The sequence below is a fragment of the Electrona antarctica genome (assembly GCF_951216825.1).
Source record: "Electrona antarctica genome assembly, chromosome: 18".
Classification (NCBI taxonomy): Eukaryota; Metazoa; Chordata; class Actinopteri; order Myctophiformes; family Myctophidae; genus Electrona; species Electrona antarctica.
Genome location: NC_136799.1, coordinates 5934199 through 5956022, shown reverse-complemented (window position 1 = coordinate 5956022; position 21824 = coordinate 5934199). Strand labels below are relative to the sequence as shown.

Below are 21824 nucleotides of genomic sequence, written 5' to 3'. Positions count from 1 at the left end.
GGGACCTATGGGGCCTTCCAGTAAATTAAATAAAAGTAAATTCTTATAGTTGAACTTGGTGGCCATTGTTCTCTGTAGATCCACTTATGATGTCTTGTGAAAGTCTCGCCAGCACAGATGTTTGGGCAGTGGTGGCCTAAGGGTTAGAGAGCGCCCTTGTTGCCGGTTCGATTCCCCGGACGGGCGAAGTGAGTGATTGTCATCACTCACCCAACACCACTGAAGTGCCCTTGAGCAAGGCACTGAACCCCCAACTGCTCCCCCTGGAGCTGCTTAGTGGCCAACAGTATAAGACTGTGGATGTACTGGTCAGCTCCCAGGTTTTAATGTGTGTGTGTGTGTGTGTGTGTGTGTGTGTGTGTGTGTGTGTGTGTGTGTGTGTGTGTGTGTGTGTGTGTGTGTGTGTGTGTCTGTCTGTGTCTGTCTGTGTGTATCTATGTGCAGGGCATTGCTGAAAATGAGCACCTGTGCTCAGCTACTTCCCTGGGTAAATAAAAAATAATAAAATTAAAAATTAAAAAAAGAAGATGTTTGTGGAATTACCACATCGTGGTCAGTATCATGGTCATCTCTCCTATTCAGATTCAAACAACTTTATTGATCTCCGAAAAGAGCAATTCATTTGCAATCCATAGGCTACACACAACACATTAAGGTAGTCATTATGTCAGACACAGGTATCGTATCAATATAAGGAAAAGAGCAGCAGCAGTAAATTAAACACCCGTTTATATTTCATATAAATATCAGTATAAAATGACCGTGTTATCAGAGAGTCATCATTCATTGACAGAAAACGGGTAGGATGCACATCCTAAATAGTTCCAGATCGGGGGCAGTGGAGCCATCATGTTGGTACCAGCCAGATCGGGGGCAGTGGAGCCATCATGTTGGTACCAGCCAGATCGGGGGCAGTGGAGCCATCATGTTGGTACCAGTCAGATCGGGGGGAGTGGAGCCATCATGTTGGTACCAGCCAGTGTTGCTGTGTCTGTGGCTGTCCAGCGCAAAGTAAATCTCCTATCTCCGTTTGACTAAATGTCTTTATTTATAAATCAAGTGCTATTGAAGGGTTTTACAAATATTGAACCAATGAAAAGCATTAAAACGTGCTTCTGACTACTAAACTCAATTGGATTCTCAAACCTCTTAACACCACTTAGTAGCTGGATTTGAGTAAAGTGATGATTTACAGTAATATACATGCAAGTATCTGACAATGCATAAAGTCACCATACAACTTTGATGAGGCCGTGTTGAGTGGACATAGGGTTTCTGCCAGACAGCACAGATATTAAGCTACTTTGGGCTTGATTTCCTGTCATATATCGATAGTTGTGGCTTGTGTTTTTTGTGGCTTATTGCTTCTAAAGTGTAGTTCGGCTACTTGAAATGGAAATTAAGAGTTTACATAGTACACATAGTGCACGCATAAACTTTCCTTAATGATTAGATCTGATTAGATTTTTGCTATTATTAAGGTTATTGTAGCGACCAATTTGTATTGGGGGTGGCGAGGGGCCGGGGCGGGGGTCGCGAGACACGGCCAAAGCATTTCCGGGGTTCCCCAGCTAAAAACGTTGAGAACCCCTGTGTTAGATTTTAGATCTGCTATTTTCAAATAGCAAATCAGGGAATGCGTTTGAAACATTTTACAACATAAATGTTGACAACATGAACATGTTTGAGACCCAGACATGGGTCCAGTGCTCTAAAACAACACTAGACAATAGCGTTTGACTGACCGGCCCTGGTCGCTTATTTGGGGCTTGTTTTCAATTCATAGAGCCGGTCGCATGTTTCTCTGGCAAAACCTGGCAACCCATGGTACCAGTGTGAGAAGTGTACTGGTCATATTCTTAATATCCACGTGTTCAGAGACGTCCATCCCTCTTCTGTCCTGGTGGTGGCGCTGTCCTGTGTCGCCCGGCTGGCTGTCACCGACCTTTTCTGAACTGAGCCTGGAAACAAAGCCACCATGATGAGTACACACACTTCAATTAGGGTCATCCCCATCCAATTAGGGTCATCCCCATCCAATTAGGGTCATCCCCATCCAATCACGTGATCAATTAGGGTCATCCCCATCCAATCACGTGATCAATTAGGGTCATCCCATCCAATTAGGGTCATCCCATCCAATCACGTGATCAATTAGGGTCATCCCCATCCAATCACGTGATCAATTAGGGTCATCCCATCCAATTAGGGTCATCCCATCCAATCACGTGATCGGAAATTGAGGCCGATCACGTCATTTTCAAAATGATTGGAATCGGATCTGGAGCAAGGAAACGTGATCGGGACATCCCTAGTATCAATATTATATCCATATCATGATATTAGACTGGATATTGTCAGTGATTTCGTATATTGTACTATTGTGATATGGCATAATATTATGTATTCTACAAATCGGGAAAAGTCGCGGTATCGGCAGATACTCAAAATCAAATGATCGGAATTGGATCGGGAGCCAAAAATCGTGATGGGACTTCCCTAGTTACAATACTAACACATTGTATGATGAGAAAGTGTTCTCTATAGAGCTCCTTCAGATTGGAATATATATGCTCTCCATAAATGTTAGACATATCTATGGTGCTTCCCTGTCTTCTGTGGTAGTGGTTTTCAACCCTTTTCATTTCAAGGCCCATTATTTATTCTGCATTTGAGCCACGGACAGACCATTCGATGAGATTTAGTCTCTCAGACCCAAAACGTAGAATATTTTGTTGTCGTTGAATAAGATTTTTGTCCACAATTCCCTGCTGTATTGATGTGGTACCATAAGGAGAGATAACAGGCAAACTTGTAAATTAAGCAATGTTTTAACAATAATTTAACTCTTGAGCATAAAATGAAACTTTTACACTCTTGAGAGTTAAAGATCTAATAAGTCCAAGGTCCATTTGGTTACCAACTCCTTCATTTAGGTGGGGACCACCTGGAACCTCCTCAAGGACCACTAGTGGCTATTTCCACTACTTCTTAAACATTTTGTTTTCTAATTCATGGAATATGTTTAATTTCTTCACGAAATTACCAAAAAAAAGAATAAAGATAATTGAAACTTTCTATGCTAAACTAAATATATAGCAAACATAAAAAAATAAAGAGACTCAGAAAAAATGTGTCTCTGCCCACTGTTTGGGAAACAGTGTACTATGGCGCTTAGTTCCTATGCATGGCGCTTCATTAAAGGCACAGACACATTGTAAACAACAACAGGGACAGTGGATGTAAAGAGATCAATGCAACCGACCAGTTTCCACTGCAGTATCCTGATCCACTCGTCTGCCTCCACACCCGTCCTAGCACACAGATAGAACGTCCTGTCAGGGAACACCAGACTGCCGCACGCGCACACGCGCGCACACACACACACACACACACACACACACACACACACACACACACACACACACACACACACACACACACACACACACACACACACACACACACACACACACACACACACACACACACACACACACACACACACACACACACACACACACACACACACACACACACACTTACATCATATGACAGAAGCTAGAAGTAGGAAAGCCCAACTAACTTCATCTAATGTCATCATCAGGACCCTGACAAATGTCTAGCATTGCACCACCATAGAAAGTACCCTGGCCTACTGCATCACAGGTGTGGCTTAAACTGTCTGTACTGTTTTGGAGTGGAAGTCACTGCAGAAGGTGGTGATAAAACAAAGGCAATGGTTTCCAAACTGGAACAACAACAACAGGGTCAAAACAAATGATTGTCCCCAAACGATTCTGGGGGTCCACAGATGATTAGCTTAATGTGCAACACTGTTTTCAGATGATTCTGGGGGTCCACAGATGATTAGCTTAATGTGCAACACTGTTTTCAGATGATTCTGGGGGTCCACAGATGATTAGCTTAATGTGCAACACTGTTTTCAGATGATTCTGGGGGTCCACAGATGATTAGCTTAATGTGCAACACTGTTTTCAGATGATTCTGGGGGTCCACAGATGATTAGCTTAATGTGCAACACCGTTTTCAGATGATTCTGGGGGTCCACAGATGATTAGCTTAATGTGCAACACCGTTTTCAGATGATTCTGGGGGTCCACAGATGATTAGCTTAATGTGCAACACCGTTTTCTCACTCAACAGTAAACAAACCAACTGAGGGGTATCTGCACATTACTAAAGTGAAAATGTAAGGACTTTTAATACCTTTTTAATATCTCTAAAAAATAAACGAATCATAAGCCCATTACAACGCCAAAATTAACCAACAAACTATACTATAAAAATCACACCCGTGTGAAGTGAGGGGTAATATATTAAAGCATAACTCATGTTGATTAGGTTATGTAAAACAAACGGTGCAAACACAAACATTAAACGCCATTAACAATACAGAGACAATATGACGTAATGAGGCACATTATGGCGTAAATGTTCCCTTCATTGTCAATGGCGTTTACAAAACAAACATTGAACTAAAGACAAACATTAAACCTGTGTATAGGAGGGGTTGGCGCCCCTCAAAAATGACATTTTTTTTACAAGCTAAATGTAATGCCCCAACTCCTACAATTTTTGTCAGAGTCCCCATTTCAAATAGGATTATATTGGGTTGTCATGGTCTGAAAAGTGTGGGAAGCCTTGACCTACTGCACCACAGCTTGGTGTGGCTAGTGTGGGAAGCCTTGGCCTACTGCATCACAGCTTGGTGTGGCTAGTGTGGGAAGCCTTGGCCTACTGCATCACAGCTTGGTGTGGCTAGTGTGGGAAGCCTTGGTCTACTGCATCACAGCTTGGTGTGGCTAGTGTGGGAAGCCTTGGTCTACTGCATCACAGCTTGGTGTGGCTAGTGTGGGAAGCCTTGGCCTACTGCATCACAGCTTGGTGTGGCTAGTGTACTAAAGTGTGGGAAGCCTTGGTCTACTGCATCACAGCTTGGTGTGGCTAGTGTGGGAAGCCTTGGCCTACTGCATCACAGCTTGGTGTGGCTAGTGTGGGAAGCCTTGGCCTACTGCATCACAGCTTGGTGTGGCTAGTGTACTAAAGTGTGGGAAGCCTTGGTCTACTGCATCACAGCTTGGTGTGGCTAGTGTGGGAAGCCTTGGCCTACTGCATCACAGCTTGGTGTGGCTAGTGTGGGAAGCCTTGGTCTACTGCATCACAGCTTGGTGTGTCTAGTGTGGGAAGCCTTGGCCTACTGCATCACAGCTTGGTGTGGTAAAGTGTGGGAAGCCTTGGTCTACTGCATCACAGCTTGGTGTGGTAAAGTGTGGGAAGCCTTGGTCTACTGCATCACAGCTTGGTGTGGTAAAGTGTGGGAAGCCTTGGCCTACTGCATCACAGCTTGGTGTGGCTAGTGTGGGAAGCCTTGGTCTACTGCATCACAGCTTGGTGTGGTAAAGTGTGGGAAGCCTTGGCCTACTGCACCACAGCTTGGTGTGGCTAGTGTGGGAAGCCTTGGCCTACTGCATCACAGCTTGGTGTGGCTAGTGTGGGAAGCCTTGGTCTACTGCATCACAGCTTGGTGTGGCTAGTGTGGGAAGCCTTGGCCTACTGCACCACAGCTTGGTGTGGTAAAGTGTGGGAAGCCTTGGTCTACTGCATCACAGCTTGGTGTGGTAAAGTGTGGGAAGCCTTGGCCTACTGCATCACAGCTTGGTGTGGCTAGTGTGGGAAGCCTTGGCCTACTGCACCACAGCTTGGTGTGGCTAGTGTGGGAAGCCTTGGCCTACTGCATCACAGCATGGTGTGGTAAAGTGTGGGAAGCCTTGGCCTACTGCACCACAGCTTGGTGTGGCTAGTGTGGGAAGCCTTGGCCTACTGCACCACAGCTTGGTGTGGCTAGTGTGGGAAGCCTTGGTCTACTGCATCACAGCTTGGTGTGGCTAGTGTGGGAAGCCTTGGTCTACTGCATCACAGCTTGGTGTGGTAAAGTGTGGGAAGCCTTGGCCTACTGCATCACAGCTTGGTGTGGCTAGTGTGGGAAGCCTTGGCCTACTGCACCACAGCTTGGTGTGGTAAAGTGTGGGAAGCCTTGGTCTACTGCATCACAGCTTGGTGTGGTAAAGTGTGGGAAGCCTTGGTCTACTGCATCACAGCTTGGTGTGGTAAAGTGTGGGAAGCCTTGGTCTACTGCATCACAGCTTGGTGTGGTAAAGTGTGGGAAGCCTTGGTCTACTGCATCACAGCTTGGTGTGGTAAAGTGTGGGAAGCCTTGGTCTACTGCATCACAGCTTGGTGTGGCTAGTGTGGGAAGCCTTGGCCTACTGCACCACAGCTTGGTGTGGCTAGTGTGGGAAGCCTTGGCCTACTGCATCACAGCTTGGTGTGGCTAGTGTACTCCGCCCTCACGTATTAGAAGGACAATATCGGACTAGCTCTTCCTAATTTAAAATACTATTTCTGGGCAGCCCAACTCAGACCTCTAACTACGTGGATAGAAAATGATGAATCAACCAGGTGGTTAAAAATTGAGAAAACTCTATGCACACAGTCACAACTAGCGGTCCTTCCCTTCTCAGGGAATAAAATAAATGGAGATGCTATGGGAGTTTGGTCTAGGTTCACAATTAAAATATGGAAGGAAGTCCAGAAAGAATTTAAACTGCCTCTACTATCATCAGGCCTGTCTTCAATTGGGTGCATGGGAGGTTTTGTGCCTTCAAGGCTAGACGCTGGGTTCCAGGGGTGGAGTTTGCTACCGCTGAGGTTTGTCCACCAGTTATTTTCCTCCAATCAGTTAGTCATTTGAACAACTCAGAAACGAGTTTAATCTGCCCAGAACTGATTTTTATAGATACCTCCAACTAAGACACTATTTACAAAGACACGATGACTGGGACAAAATTCGAACCCCTTCGAGTTTGGAATCTCTTTTTATGGATATACAAAAGCATGGTTCATTCACCAAAGTAATTTCTATCTTATATCAAACTCTGCTAGAAATGGTTCCCAATAATTCTCTTTATATAAAAGCCAAGTGGGAGGCAGAAATACAACAAGAGATTTCACAAGAAGAATGGCTAGACGCCTGCACTGAAGGGCATAAAGTAACAAACTCTAATTCTTGGAGAGAATATCAATGGAAAATAATTGTAAGCAGATTTTTTAAGACTCCATTATTGACTGGTAGAGCAGGCACTACTCCTACAACTGAGTGCTGGCGGGAATGTGGTGAACAGATCGGTAATCATACGCATATCTTTTGGACGTGTCCTAAATTACAACAATTCTGGAATAATGTTTTTAATGACATTAACAGAGTGTTTGACACTCAGATACCACAAGATTTCAAGACAGCTATTCTAGGAGTAGTGCCGACTGGGTTTGAAGGTAGGAAAAAGGTGTACCTCCTCCAGATATTGTTAACAGCGGCCAAAAAGACTATCACAATAAATTGGCTAGGAAAACACCCTCCAACCCACGAACAATGGCTAAATAAAGTAAAAGAAATTAGAGACATGGAAGAAATTACTTATTTGGTGAGGCTACAAAATGAGCAATTTGTTAAGAAATGGACGCCCTTCGTGCGCATCGAGATTTAACATTACAAAGATTGATGGACCCCCCCCCCCCTTCCCCCTCTTTCCTTTTCTTTACTTTATTTTTATTCTATTTTATTTCTTTATTTATTTTCTTTTATGTCTGTTGAATTACTCGATCAAGATGTTGTCTTTCATGTTTACATTTCTTCATTATTATTGTTGTTGGTATTATTTATGATTATTATTTTTCAAATGTGTTACTTTCTATGTTTCTGCTGTCTCCTTGGGGAGACAATTTTGTATTGAAGAACTGAATGATGATATATGATGCATATGTATAAAATGTATTGTCTACCCCGGCAATGACAATAAAAACAATAAGTTGAAAAGAAAATAAGAAGGACAATATCAGTCACCAGAATCAGAAAGCAGGTGATTTCAAAGAATCTATCGTGGTTAAAATGGAGTTTGAAGTTACAGTGGATGGGATTGTATAGGAAGGACATTTCTAAATACTGAACGAGTCTGAGGTGAAACACAGAAGCCTGTTTGAAAGTGAAATATCCTAAATACATAAACGCACTTCCCACCATTTCTGTTTTCTTCTTTGTTCCATCCATCTGCCATGTACTTCCTCTTTTTCTAAACCAGTTTTCACTTTGTCAAAATGTCCCCTGCATGCCAGGAGGAAGTGAAACATAACCGCTTGCTAAAATAAAAAACGTGCCGGCTGTGTCAAAACCCAAAAGGCCAGCGGAAGTTTGTATGACACAGATTATTAGCCCATTTAAAACTGGAAAAGCATCCGTGTCATTTGAGATTCTTAGCTATATATGTAAATATAGCAACATAAGGTTTTCAGAAAGCTCTTTTTTAGAACAGTGGTTTGGAACAGTCGTTGTCAGATGCTTTTTTTAAGACAGAACTCGTCTGTTCGGGGGGGGGGGGAGGCACAAAACATTTACAGACGGGGGTCCGCGGCCAAATACATATAATGTTCTACAAGCAGACAACGCATCGCGACAAGTTGTGCATGAGCTTGTAAATGGGCTCTAGAGAGGGGCAAAGCAGGCTGACCCCTGGGGAACGGCAGTCAAAAAGTGTAATTACTTTTCTTTTAGTCCATTAATTACTTTCCTTTTAGTTCATTCATTCATTCATTCATTCATTCATCCATCCATCCATCCATCCATCCACTCATCCATAATGCAGAAGGCCCTGATCATAAATGTAAATCATTTATTTTGGATGGATAGACCTGTGGGAGAGGTTCATTCTTCTGCACACGTTCATTTGAGCAAAGATTTATTGCCAACATTTTTTTTTCATTTTCCCTCAACAGCTCAGACCGGTTCTACAGTTGACTGAATGTGATGCAATGCAGCTGCTATCAGCTACGAGAAAAAAGAAAAGAAAATAGAGAACAGACCAGTGATTCCCAACCTGTGGCCCACTGATGATAAGAGTGTCTGATTCCCAACCTGTGGCCCACTGATGATAAGAGTGTCTGATTCCCAACCTGTGGCCCACTGATGATAAGAGTGTCTGATTCCCAACCTGTGGCCCACTGATGATAAGAGTGTCTGATTCCCAACCTGTGGCCCCCTGTGGCCCCCCTGTGGCCCCCCTGTGGCCCACTGATGATAAGAGCGTCTGATTCCCAACCTGTGGCCCCCTGTGGCCCCCCTGTGGCCCCCTGTGGCCCCCCTGTGGCCCACTGATGATAAGAGTGTCTGATTCCCAACCTGTGGCCCACTGTGGCCCCCCTGTGGCCCCCCTGTGGCCCCCCTGTGGCCCCCCTGTGGCCCACTGATGATAAGAGTGTCTGATTCCACTGATGATAAGAGTGTCTGATTCCCAACCTGTGGCCCCCTGTGGCCCCCCTGTGGCCCCCCTGTGGCCCACTGATGATAAGAGTGTCTGATTCCCAACCTGTGGCCCATAGGGCCGGGGACCCCGGGGCCACTGATGATAAGAGTGTCTGATTCCCAACCTGTGGCCCCCTGTGGCCCCCCTGTGGCCCCCCTGTGGCCCACTGATGATAAGAGTGTCTGCCACAGCAGGCAGCACTGGTTCACAAACCTTTTAGCTCCAGGCCAAAAATACAAAAAATACAAAAAAATCATAAAATTCATAGATAGCTTCATATAGATTTGTTTGACACCACTGTCATTACCTTTTGTTTACACACGTATGCTCTTTTCTATTAACCCATTCAGGCCTGACGTCGAAATTAAAAAAAAAAAGTTTTCTAAATCATGACAATTTTCGGAAAGATTTGAGGCACATTTTAACGATTTTTCAAAAATAGCAGACCTACAAGTTCATAGCGCGCCACTCGGTGGCGCGCTATGAGCTTGTAGATCTGCTATTTTTCAATAGCTAAATTATAACATAATGTTTAAAACACCAAAAGGGGTTCCCACCCAAAATGGGTTAATGGTTAATGTGGTTAAACGCTAACGTGACATGGAGGCGTTCCAGGTCTCAATGGATTAATGTTGGATTTGTGTTAATGTGCATTTTCAAACCTTAAACCCTCAATACTTGGCTCTGTAATGTTGAAGCAATATTGTAACATTTTGTAACACATTGGGAGTAATGTCCCATGCACTCACCAGAAACAGTTGACTCTGTCCTGGGAGTAGTCAAACTGCACAGCCACTGGAAAACTGTGACAGACAGACAGACAGACAGACAGACAGACAGACAGACAGACAGACAGACAGACAGACGGTGTACATACTTTGGAAAATACTCAAAAATGCAATTTCTATGAAGTTCATTCACAAAATGGTAAATGGTAAATGGTGCATTTATATAGCGCCTTTATCCAAGGCGCTTTACATAGATTGTGCATTACATTCACCCATTCACACACACATTCATACACCGATTGCGGCGGAAGCCATGCAAGGTACCAACCAGCACATCGGGAGCAATTTGGGGTTCAGTGTCTTGCCCAAGGACACTTCGACATGTAGACAGGAGGAGCCGGGATTCGAACCGCCGACCCATGGATCATTGGACGACCTGCTCTACCTCTTGAGCCACAGTCGCCACAAACAACAAGCCATGAAACTTCCAAACCTACCATTTTATCTTTGAAGTACTTGAGGTCGTATCGGTTTAGCGTGAACCATCTCTGTTTCCAGCTCTGCAACACAAAATACAAGTTACAACTGCTATTATAATCAATGCAAAAAATATGAAAATGCTTTGGCCATGTCTCGCGATGGACAGCAACTAGTGCTGCACGATTCTTCACAAAGTGAGACTGCATAGGAGTCTGAATCTAGATCTCAATCTTTTTTCCATTAATTGTGCAGCACTACAAAGTATACACTGTATGTATACCATACATCTTCTACACATGCATAGTAAACTATGAATAAAGCCCAGCACATTACATTCTTTGTCATATTTTGTACAGTTCACATACTGTTTGGGTTCATTCTGGTGCGATCGCTGCTTTAACACATTTCTCCTCTGAGATCAAGCACAGCCCACTTCTGCGTCTCATTGGTGGGCTGTGGAAATCATCGGTGGGGATTCCAAGATAATAGAAACTACAGCCTTTCTCTTCCTGGAAATGCTACATGCTGGGATAGAAGCCACTGTTCTTGCATACAAATAAGGCAGGCAGGCAGGCAGGCAGGCAGGCAGGCAGGCTTAAATCTAGTTTGAAATAACAAACCTGCCTACTACCAATGGGTTTCTGAACTGTCCACAGCCCTCCTCTGAGACACAGACCAAATAGAAAGAAATGGTGCCATCTTACAATGAGCATTAGCACCAATTAACCGTGTATATGAAGATCAGATTGAAAATGCGTGAAGTAATTCCTTCACCACGACTGACGCAGTGATCTTACGGTAACCTACCTTCACTACACCTCCTTGTTTGACCAAATAGCCCTCCTTTGTGCCCAGCTGTGGAAAAAGGAAAAATACATTCACATGTTACTGTAGCTCCATATGAACAGACATGTTCACTACTAATATACTACAGAAACGTCGTATTTCCACGTTTTTGTTTTTTCTCCTGAACTTTTTGTGACCAACGCGCTCTGACTCTTCTGGTGTGTTGTCGTCTTAAAACATGAACATTTGGTAAGAGAGAATATAGATATCGGTAAGTCAGTTCTTTTTTTTTAAAGATATTTTTTTTGCGGCTTACGCCTTTTATTGGTTTTTGAAGGGACAGACAGTAGGCTGACAGGAAACGGGAGAGAGATGGGGGAAGACATGCAGTAAAGGCCGTGTCGGGCTCGGGAGTCGAACCCGCGGCACACTGCGACTGGATTACCAGTCGGGTGCCCAGACGGTTACGCCACCGCGTAACATTTTACTTGCAGTAAAATGTTTCGGCTATCCAGCCTATATAGTGGTGTTGTTTTTTCTTTCATAATGTCCTCCGTTTCATACTTCATAAGACAGTGTCACACAAAAGTAGCTTGTAGATCTGCTATTTGTTTTGCTATTTATTCAAAACGGGGGGGACAGGTGGATAATAATATGTTTTGTTGTGAGTTGTGAGTAGTGTGCATTCCTCTGTCCTCACTTACAAACTCACGTACAATCAAAGTGTGTGTGTGTGTGTGTGTGTGTGTGTGTGTGTGTGTGTGTGTCTTACAGAGGGGGCGTTGGGCACCAGGTCACTGTTGGTGCGTCCAGTCTGTATGGCGGTGTGTGTGTGTGTGTGTGTGTGTGTCTTACAGAGGGGGCGTTGGGCACCAGGTCACTGTTGGTGCGTCCAGTCTGTATGGCGGTGTGTGTGTGTGTGTGTGTGTGTGTGTGTGTCTTACAGAGGGGGCGTTGGGCACCAGGTCACTGTTGGTGCGTCCAGTCTGTATGGCGGTGTGTGTGTGTGTGTGTGTGTGTGTGTGTGTGTGTGTGTCTTACAGAGGGGGCGTTGGGCACCAGGTCACTGTTGGTGCGTCCAGTCTGTATGGCGGTGTGAACTCTGACCGACTCATAGATGGACGGTTCCTCCACGTCTCTGGGATACGGACAGCTGAGGACTAGGAGAGTTCCTGCAGGACAGACAGACAGTTCAGGACAGCCAGACAGTTCAGGACAGACAGCCAGACAGTTCAGGACAGCCAGACAGTTCAGGACAGCCAGACAGTTCAGGACAGCCAGACAGTTCGGGGGCTGTTTACCTCTGAACAGCCCCCCCGCCGGCGGGGGGGCTGTTTACCTCTGAACAGCCCCCCCCGCCGGAACAGCCCCCCCCGCCGCCGGCGGGGGGGGCTGTTCAGAGGTAAACAGCCCCCCCGCCGGCGGGGGGGCTGTTTACCTCTGAACAGCCCCCCCCGCCGGCGGGGGGGCTGTTTACCTCTGAACAGCCCCCCCGCCGGCGGGGGGGGCTGTTTACCTCTGAACAGCCCCCCCCGCCGGCGGGGGGGCTGTTTACCTCTGAACAGCCCCCCCCGCCGGCGGGGGGGGCTGTTTACCTCTGAACAGCCCCCCCCGCCGGCGGGGGGGGCTGTTTACCTCTGAACAGCCCCCCCCGCCGGCGGGGGGGCTGTTTACCTCTGAACAGCACTCAATAAATCTAATCAGACCTAATCAATCTGCAATTTCAATGTTGAATCTGCGGATTTTTTGGACCCCCTTGGGGCTTAACAGGTTAAATGAGCATGATGGAACGCCTAAATCAGCTGTGCTGAGTCTCGCTGCTCTCCCAGAGCAGAGAGACAGTCTCGCTGCTCTCCCAGAGCAGAGAGACAGTCTCGCTGCTCTCCCAGAGCAGAGAGACAGTCTCGCTGCTCTCCCAGAGCAGAGAGACAGTCTCGCTGCTCTCCCAGAGCAGAGAGACTGTCTCGCTGCTCTCCCAGAGCAGAGAGACAGTCTCGCTGCTCTCCCAGAGCAGAGAGACAGTCTCGCTGCTCTCCCAGAGCAGAGAGACAGTCTCGCTGCTCTCCCAGAGCAGAGACGGCTGGGTTGCTATAGACTAGCGTCGCAGTCCCGCCCCCTACCAGGGCCCAGGAAATGATTCTATGTTAATTTTCCTCATAGACTTTTCAAAAAGTATTTATTTAAAGACCTTTTAAGCCTCGTACAAAGCCAACTCTTGTCGTGACAAATCATGACAACAAACACAACTTTTTGGGCCAAACAAAGAATTAGAAAGAAGAAAAAAACACTTTTTTGTTGTTTTTCTTCTTATATTATTTGTTTGTCCAAAATATTGTGTTTATTGTCACGATTTGTCACGACTCGAGTTGGCTTTGTCCGCGGCGTAACCGTCTTTAAATAAATACTTTTTGAAATGTCCATGGGAAAAATGCATTGGGAATCATTTCCTGGGCCTGGCGTCGGCATGACAGGGGACGCTCTATAGGCTCCCGATTTTCTTGGGAGTTTTTAGCGAATATCTTAGCTATAATGAAATTGATACCTGCCCTGATGAAGACTCCTTTGTGAGTCGAAACATGTTGGCCTTTTAAACTTTTCTAATAAAGCACCTTGATTTTATATCCACCCTCTCCTCATTTTTATACCTTTTTGAGTGCTCGGATCGCCACCTTTTCTTCAGTATTCCAGTCCCACCGATCTTTGAAGCACCAGTCTACTTTTAAACTTTTAGCACCTGGTTGATTCTCTCTTTATAATGAAATGGAGTTTTTTTCAAGGGTAGCTGTTGTATAATTGCAACATTACACTTGAGGTTGTGCTTTACCGTCATTAATGGCACGCCTGCGTTGCTGCAGGGACGCAGCAGAAGTGGTGTAATAATTGCTTAAGTCAGTACCTGTGTCACTGCCCACTAGAGGCTGGTTGGTCAGTACCTGTGTCACTGCCCACTAGAGGCTGGTTGGTCAGTACCTGTGTCACTGCCCACTAGAGGCTGGTTGGTCAGTACCTGTGTCACTGCCCACTAGAGGCTGGTTGGTCAGTACCTGTGTCACTGCCCACTAGAGGCTGGTTGGTCAGTACCTGTGTCACTGCCCACTAGAGGCTGGTTGGTCAGTACCTGTGTCACTGTGTCACTGCCCACTAGAGGCTGGTTGGTCAGTACCTGTGTCACTGCCCACTAGAGGCTGGTTGGTCAGTACCTGTGTCACTGCCCACTAGAGGCTGGTTGGTCAGTACCTGTGTCACTGCCCACTAGAGGCTGGTTGGTCAGTACCTGTGTCACTGCCCACTAGAGGCTGGTTGGTCAGTACCTGTGTCACTGCCCACTAGAGGCTGGTTGGTCAGTACCTGTGTCACTGCCCACTAGAGGCTGGTTGGCGAAGTGGTTGACAAACTCCCGTAGGGACGCAAACTCGTTGAAACCAAACGCATAGACGTTGTCCCTTCTGGTCACATGGAAATGCTTCACCGAGTCCTTGGCCCTGCACGGGATGACATTAGCCTGGCATTAGCCAGACTGATAATGTGGATTCACCCACACATTCCGCCACAGTATACTCCACGGTACCGGTTATCAGTCTGGCTAAATGGTAAATGGTGCATTTATATAGCGCCTTTATCCAAGGCGCTTTACAGAGATTGTGCATCACATTCACCCATTCACACACACATTCATACACCGATGGCAGCAGAAACCATGCAAGGCACCAACCAGCACATCGGGAGCAATTAGGGGTTCAGTGTCTTGCTCAAGGACACTTCGACAGTAACTCTGGGGGAGCCCAGGTTCGAACTGGCAACCTTACGGTTAGCATCCAGCCACTCTACCCCTGAGGTTTGTGTTTTGTCTCCAACTGTCTTGTCTGGCTAATGCCAGTAAGTAAGTAGCCATGCCGAGCCATGAGGCCCATAGGGAAACATCTCCTGTTTCCGTAGCGTGAGGCAGCGTGATGTACAAGTACACCCCCTGGACATGACGCTAGTATTGTCGCAGGGACTGCGACAATACTGGCTAATGCCAGGCTAGTATAAAATGACAGCGCTGTGGAAATGCTTCACCGAATCCGTCGACCTGGACGCCACGCCGGAACACAAATGACAACGACAAACGTGACGGGGATGAATGTTGATGTTTAATGCACTGGTTCTCAGAGTGGGGTTCCAGGTGGTTGTCAAAGGTCAAAGGTCATGTCCAACCCAGACACAGGATGGACGGTCCACATACAACCATCTGCCTCAATGGTATACAAATATTCTACCATACAGATTGGACAAAATAAAAATGTATTCACAGAGACAGAGATCATCCATACCTCACAGACAGAGCGAAGCAGCCTGGTCCTTCATTACTGTTCCTCAGCAGATAGCTGCCGTCACGACCGTTAGACATGAGGAGAGCCTCGGCCGCATGACGAGACAGCCCATAATGATACCACCTGTTAATGGTTCAAATAAAAAAAAATTATACCACCCGTTAATGAGGTTAAAATTATACCACCTGTTAATGAGAGGTTAAAATTATACCATCTGTTAATGATTAAAATTATACCACCTGTTAATGAGAGGTTAAAATTATACCATCTGTTAATGATTAAAATTATACCACCTGTTAATGAGAGGTTAAAATTATACCACCTGTTAATGATTAAAATTATACCACCTGTTAATGAGAGGTTAGAATTATACCATCTGTTAATGATTAAAATTATACCACCTGTTAATGAGAGGTTAGAATTATACCATCTGTTAATGATTAAAATTATACCACCTGTTAATGAGAGGTTAGAATTATACCGTCTGGCCGTGAAAATCATATACCATCTATTAATGAAATGATAGCAGGTCAAAAATTATACTACCATGAGTACCATCTGAAGATTCAAATCACATAATCTAAACATCTAAATGATACTACCATGAGTACCATCTGAAGATTCAAATCACATAATCTAAACATCTAAATGATACTACCATGAGTACCATCTGAAGGTTCAATGATACTACCATGAGTACCATCTGAAGGTTCAAATCACATCATCTAAATGATACTACCATGAGTACCATCTGAAGGTTCAATGATACTACCATGAGTACCATCTGAAGGTTCAAATCACATCATCTAAATGATACTACCATGAGTACCATCTGAAGGTTCAATGATACTACCATGAGTACCATCTGAAGGTTCAATGATACTACCATGAGTACCATCTGAAGATTCAAATCACATTATCTAAACATCTAAATGATACTACCATGAGTACCATCTGAAGATTCAATGATACTACCATGAGTACCATCTGAAGGTTCAAATCACATCATCTAAACAAATAGCTCAATGAAATGACAGGTTATAAAATGGCACCATCTATATATATGAAATGGCAGGTTATACAAATACATCTGATAATGAAATTACAGGTTAAAATGTCACCAATCACAATCGGAGTACAGGTTTCATTTTCACAGGTGCGCAGCCGTAAAGAGGATCTGAAAATGTGGTTAAGCTCAACCTACATCAGTGGTTCTCACACCTCCAGGACCGCAAAATTGATATCTAATTCTATCTTTTCAAATGGGCTAGCTGTTCCACATTTCACTGGGGACCCCCTGGGAACCCCCCCAAGGACCCCTGGGAATCCCCGCCGGACCCCACTTCGCCAACCTTGTTACTGAACAAACAAACCCTTTTAGACTAGGTCCGTTTCCCAAAAATATGAACCCCGAAGGCAAATCGTGTTAATTTATTACATACATGTTTTCTAGGGGTATTAAGGTCTGCTGAATCCAAATCTGCTGTATGTATAACTAAAAAATGGCCGCTAAGCCTTCAAAATGGACCATTTAAAGATGGCGGCCACCACTGTGCTGAAACATAATAAAACTATATATGTTTGACTAAATAAGGTAGAAAATAGACTGAAATGTCATTTTTTATGTTTTCATATATGGAGAAAACATTGACATATTCATATTTAAGATAAATTGTGAAGGAACCACTTTTATATCATTTATATTGTGAAAATTGGCCTCTTAATAATTTATTATTTTTTGTATTATTTTCTTATTATTATTTTTATGATGAATAATTGCTTCAAGCCTTAATTTGTGTTTTTGACTTGTATTTGCATGCAGCAGACACATGGACTTAGTCCCAGTCATCCTCGGTGTTCTGGCAGGTGTTGCCAAGTTTCTTGCAACTGCATGCTTCAATGCACTCCATGTGTCCTTTCCTGCAGCCGCAGCATTGACTGAGACACCCCTTTGTGCAACTGCATGACGTGATCTCCCTGCATGCTTTTGGCATTGGTGGCAGGGAAAGCAGCCGTGGCACCAACTGACCATTCAGGAGCATCCATCCCATTTCGGTCACTGGAGGAAGACCAGGGTGTGGCAAGTGAGCTTGGTTCCAGACAAGAGCTTGATAATGGGAACGCATGATGTGAAACTTTGCTGCATCTGAGGTTGGTGGCAGAGTCTCTTGTGGACGACCCATACAAAACAACTTGACTCTTGCTTCATTGCATGTATCAACTTCAGGCACACCGTATATCTTACAGATGAATTGCTCTGTTGACTTCGCTATTGCTGCTGTGAGAGGACCTTTTCCAAGCCCAATGAGATCTGTGTGATGTTGCTGGAACACCTTCCAGGCTGTTTTCTTACCATGGCCACTGAACTGAGACACGCTGTCACAGCCAGTGACAGCATGGAAGGCAAGTAGTGTATCAACTTGAGCAGAAGGCAACTTGCGAATTTCATGCACTGGAAGATACTTGGGAGCCTTTGATGTCCCAGCTTTCATGTAGAGACGCTTGCATTGCATTCTGTCATAGTGTGCCAGAAGTAAAAGAAGAACATCTGTATCACGTGCTGACACAACTAGTGTTTCCATTTGAGCATGGATGCAGTGCAAAATCAGTCGTGTGTCAGCTTCCTCATGGTCAGCATTTAGGGAAGAGATTTCAAGATCTGGATCAGATGACTTGACAGTGGTCACTTCAGCAAACCCCCCTGATACAACAATGACCGGAGTATTCGGACTGTGTTTAATCAGATGGTTTGAAAGGAAGAGAGCAAGGTCTGCTTTATTTTCCTCAAGTGCCATGAAGCCAGACCAGTCTGATGGAAGAGGAACTGACTCGTTCTCTATTTTACGACGTATTGGTCTGTGGCGCTTCTTGCGTTTAGTCCTTGTGCCTGCCTTGATTGTTTCCTCTTGATACCTGTCAAAGAGTACATCAATCCTCTGGCAGTTTTCTCCCATTTTAAACACAGCTCCAGCAAACATGTTGCCATATTCACCAAATGTTCTAATGCCAGGTGGCTTTCCGAGTGACATCACGAGTGCTTGGCCATCGATGAGCAGGCAGCTGGAATTGTCAAGTGTAACTTTTGGAGGGGTTTGAACTTGTTCTGTTAGTATGTTTACTAAAACAGATTTGTTGGTGGAATGTAGACTACCATTAGTTGTGGCCAAAGACAGTGGGATGGGCATGAGCTCATGCATAAGGATGTTTTCAAGGTTTACCTGGCGCCCTGCTCTGTAAGCTGTAATGAGCCTTTGTAGAATGTTCCTATCCACTTTGACAGTGTTTTGCTTGCCCTTGGAAAGTTGCACAACTTCATATAAAGAGGCAAATGTCTTGGCTTAATTCTTTCGAATGGGTGATTTCAGAGACAGGTGCTGGTCACTATCTGGAGGCTCACACAGACGTTTGTCGACAAAGACTTTCATTTGTGCTTGTCCAAGTTCTTCTGCATTAAGCAGAAATTCCAGAATCTCAGATGTGACTACATCCTTGTTGATCATGTTTTTCAAGGTGTCGCCACCATCTTGAAACACACCATGCTGTTTCAATGACACAACTATTCTGCCTTCATCAGAGTCGTCTTTCTCCATTCTTCTTTTTGTGCACTCATTGTGTGTGTACTCATCATCTTCATTGCCTGATGTCATTCCTAGCAATGCTGTTGTCTGAGAAACTATATCTGTCCTCAGATTATATGACAATGTCCATCTACTGTGCAGATGCTATTCTGGTAATACCTACTAAGCCTCCACTCTTCTTTCCTGTAGCATTTAGCCATTCTGTACTTTGGTCCGCCGATACCTGATTGAAGTGTCGATCAGTGCGTTTTACCACAAAGTTGCCTTCCTGGAACTCAAGGAGATACTCTCGTGGAAGAACTGACATCTCAGCCAGGTATACAGTACCCCATCTGGCGTAGTTAACATGATCATACCTGAAGAAGAATGGCACCATACGTTTGAATGCATATAGGTGGAGATCCCATAATCCATCACGTTGCGCTCTTGTGAAGCAGAGTAGGATGCTAACCATAGTCATATAGTTCCACCAGAACTCAGCATTTGGATCATCAACTACAAGAGCTGCAACAAACTCTTTCAAGGGCTGCTGAAATCTGTTGCTATTCAGTTTGTTGATCATCTGTGCAATGTGGTCAGCATCTATGGATGTACAGACATCTGACAGTTCGGCTTTCAGTGTAACATCAATGTCATCCAGATAAGTATAGAGCTTTTGGAGTAATAATTGCCAAAGAGCCTGTAGAGTAATTTTGTGCGCCCTCATGGCACGTGCATAGCCCTTTCCTGCCATTACATGTTGTGCAGCATTAGCTCCCAAGGGATCACACACTACCCATAGCTCACTTAGGCCAGAATCAGCCATGTGTCGTCCTATTATACCAAGAAAGTTCATGGCAATATGAAGTCCTCCAAGGCAAGGGATAAGCACATCCTTGTATTCCTCTACTGACCACTTCAGCTCCATCAATTTGGGATACAGTGCCTCCTCCACAGTCAGAACGACATGCTGCTGTTCCATTGCTTTGGCAATATGGATCACTCGCTTTACAACTGTGTTGTGAGTGCGTGCGTGCGTGAGTGAGTGATTGTATTGTTTCTCTTTCTGCAGCTGAGCAGCCTTTCTGTGAGGTTCAGCTCCTTCTGAGAGAAGCAGCAAGGTGTTAGTGGCTGATATTTGAGTTAGGCCATCTGTTAAATACCACATGCTTGCTATATGCTTTTTGAGCAAGTATTATGGAGTTGGTTACCTTTATATAATGACACATTTATGTATACAATAATTGGGAACATATTGTAAGTTATCGGATAATGTTGAAAAATATTCACCAATAAATGACAATTTTAACAACATATATGAGTTTTACGCAATTTACTCACACTTCATTTGAAATCTGAATATTTAATTGGATTCCCCATATATGAAAACCTAAAAAAAAATAAGTTTCTACCTTTTTTGGTCAAAAATATGCTATGTAATATATTTCAGTATAGTGGTGGCCGCCATCTTTAAATGGTCAATTTTGAGGGCTTAGCATCCATTTTTGAGTTATACATACAGCAGATTTGGATTCAGCAGCCCTTAATACCCCTAGAAAACATGTATGTAATAAATTAACACGATTTGCCTTCAGCACTTTAAATAAGCACATTTTCTTAAATACAACCTAGTCTATTTAACAATATTTAATATTTATAAAGCTTTAACTTAAACCATTTTGTTTTAATCTTACCCTACCTTAACCCATTCTGTACGGGAACCCCTTTTGGGGTCTTAAGCATTATGTTCTACTTTAGCTATTGAAAAATAGCAGATCTACAAGCTCATAGCGCGCCACCGAGTGGCGCGCTATGAGCTTGTAGGACTGCTATTTTTGAAAAATCGTGAAAATATAATAAATACTTTTTATTTATTTCGACGTCAGGCCTAAATGGGTTAATACACGACAAAACAAAACAGAGGAAATAATTTAAAGCCTTGCCAGAATTTTGCAAACTGTGGTGTAAATGTCGTCATTTGAAAGCATAATATGTCACAATAAACAGCAGGGGAGCTGCCATCAGCCACAGTTAAACACTCCACACACATATGAGCCTTTAAACAGCAGGGGAGCATTTAGTTGCTAGTTGTCTTACCCCAGAGTCTCCAGTTCTAAATGATACTAGTCTAGGTAGTTGCTAGTTGTCTTACCCCAGAGTCTCCAGTTCTAAATGATACTAGTCTAGGTAGTTGATAGTTGTCTTACCCCAGAGTCTCCAGTTCATCGCTGGTTTCATCAGAAGAGTCGCTGTAGTAACTCATGGTCCGTCACTACACTGCAGTGAACAGTAGAATGAGGTTGAGCAGACTGTCAGCTGTGTAGCTTATAGGAGGAGGAGACAGACACACAGCCAGCCCAGGGAAATACAAACCAAAGTGTCCCCTGGTGTCGCACGCACGCACTCACACACTCTCGCTCTCTCACACACACACACACACACACACACACACACACACACACACACACACACACACACACACACATTATTGTATTTCCTTTCCTTTCTTCGACATTTTCACTTCCACCCGACTATAACTACATCTCTGAGGCAAATATTGTACTTTTTATTCCACTATTGTGC

The 21824-nt window shown here is 44.4% G+C and overlaps 1 protein-coding gene across 1 annotated transcript; it reads right to left on the bottom strand.

The window, feature by feature from the left end:
- Positions 1 to 588: 588 nt before the first annotated feature.
- Positions 589 to 21598, bottom strand: dapp1 (dual adaptor of phosphotyrosine and 3-phosphoinositides). Its single transcript, XM_079528702.1, has 9 exons — positions 21449 to 21598; positions 15685 to 15807; positions 14720 to 14853; positions 12413 to 12543; positions 11393 to 11440; positions 10603 to 10665; positions 10127 to 10146; positions 3266 to 3353; positions 589 to 1961 (listed from the first exon to the last, which is right to left on the bottom strand). The coding sequence occupies exons 1-9, from the start codon at positions 21502 to 21504 to the stop codon at positions 1938 to 1940; spliced, it is 687 nt and encodes a 228-aa protein (XP_079384828.1). The 5' UTR covers positions 21505 to 21598; the 3' UTR covers positions 589 to 1937.
- Between the last annotated feature and the right edge of the window lie 226 nt (positions 21599 to 21824).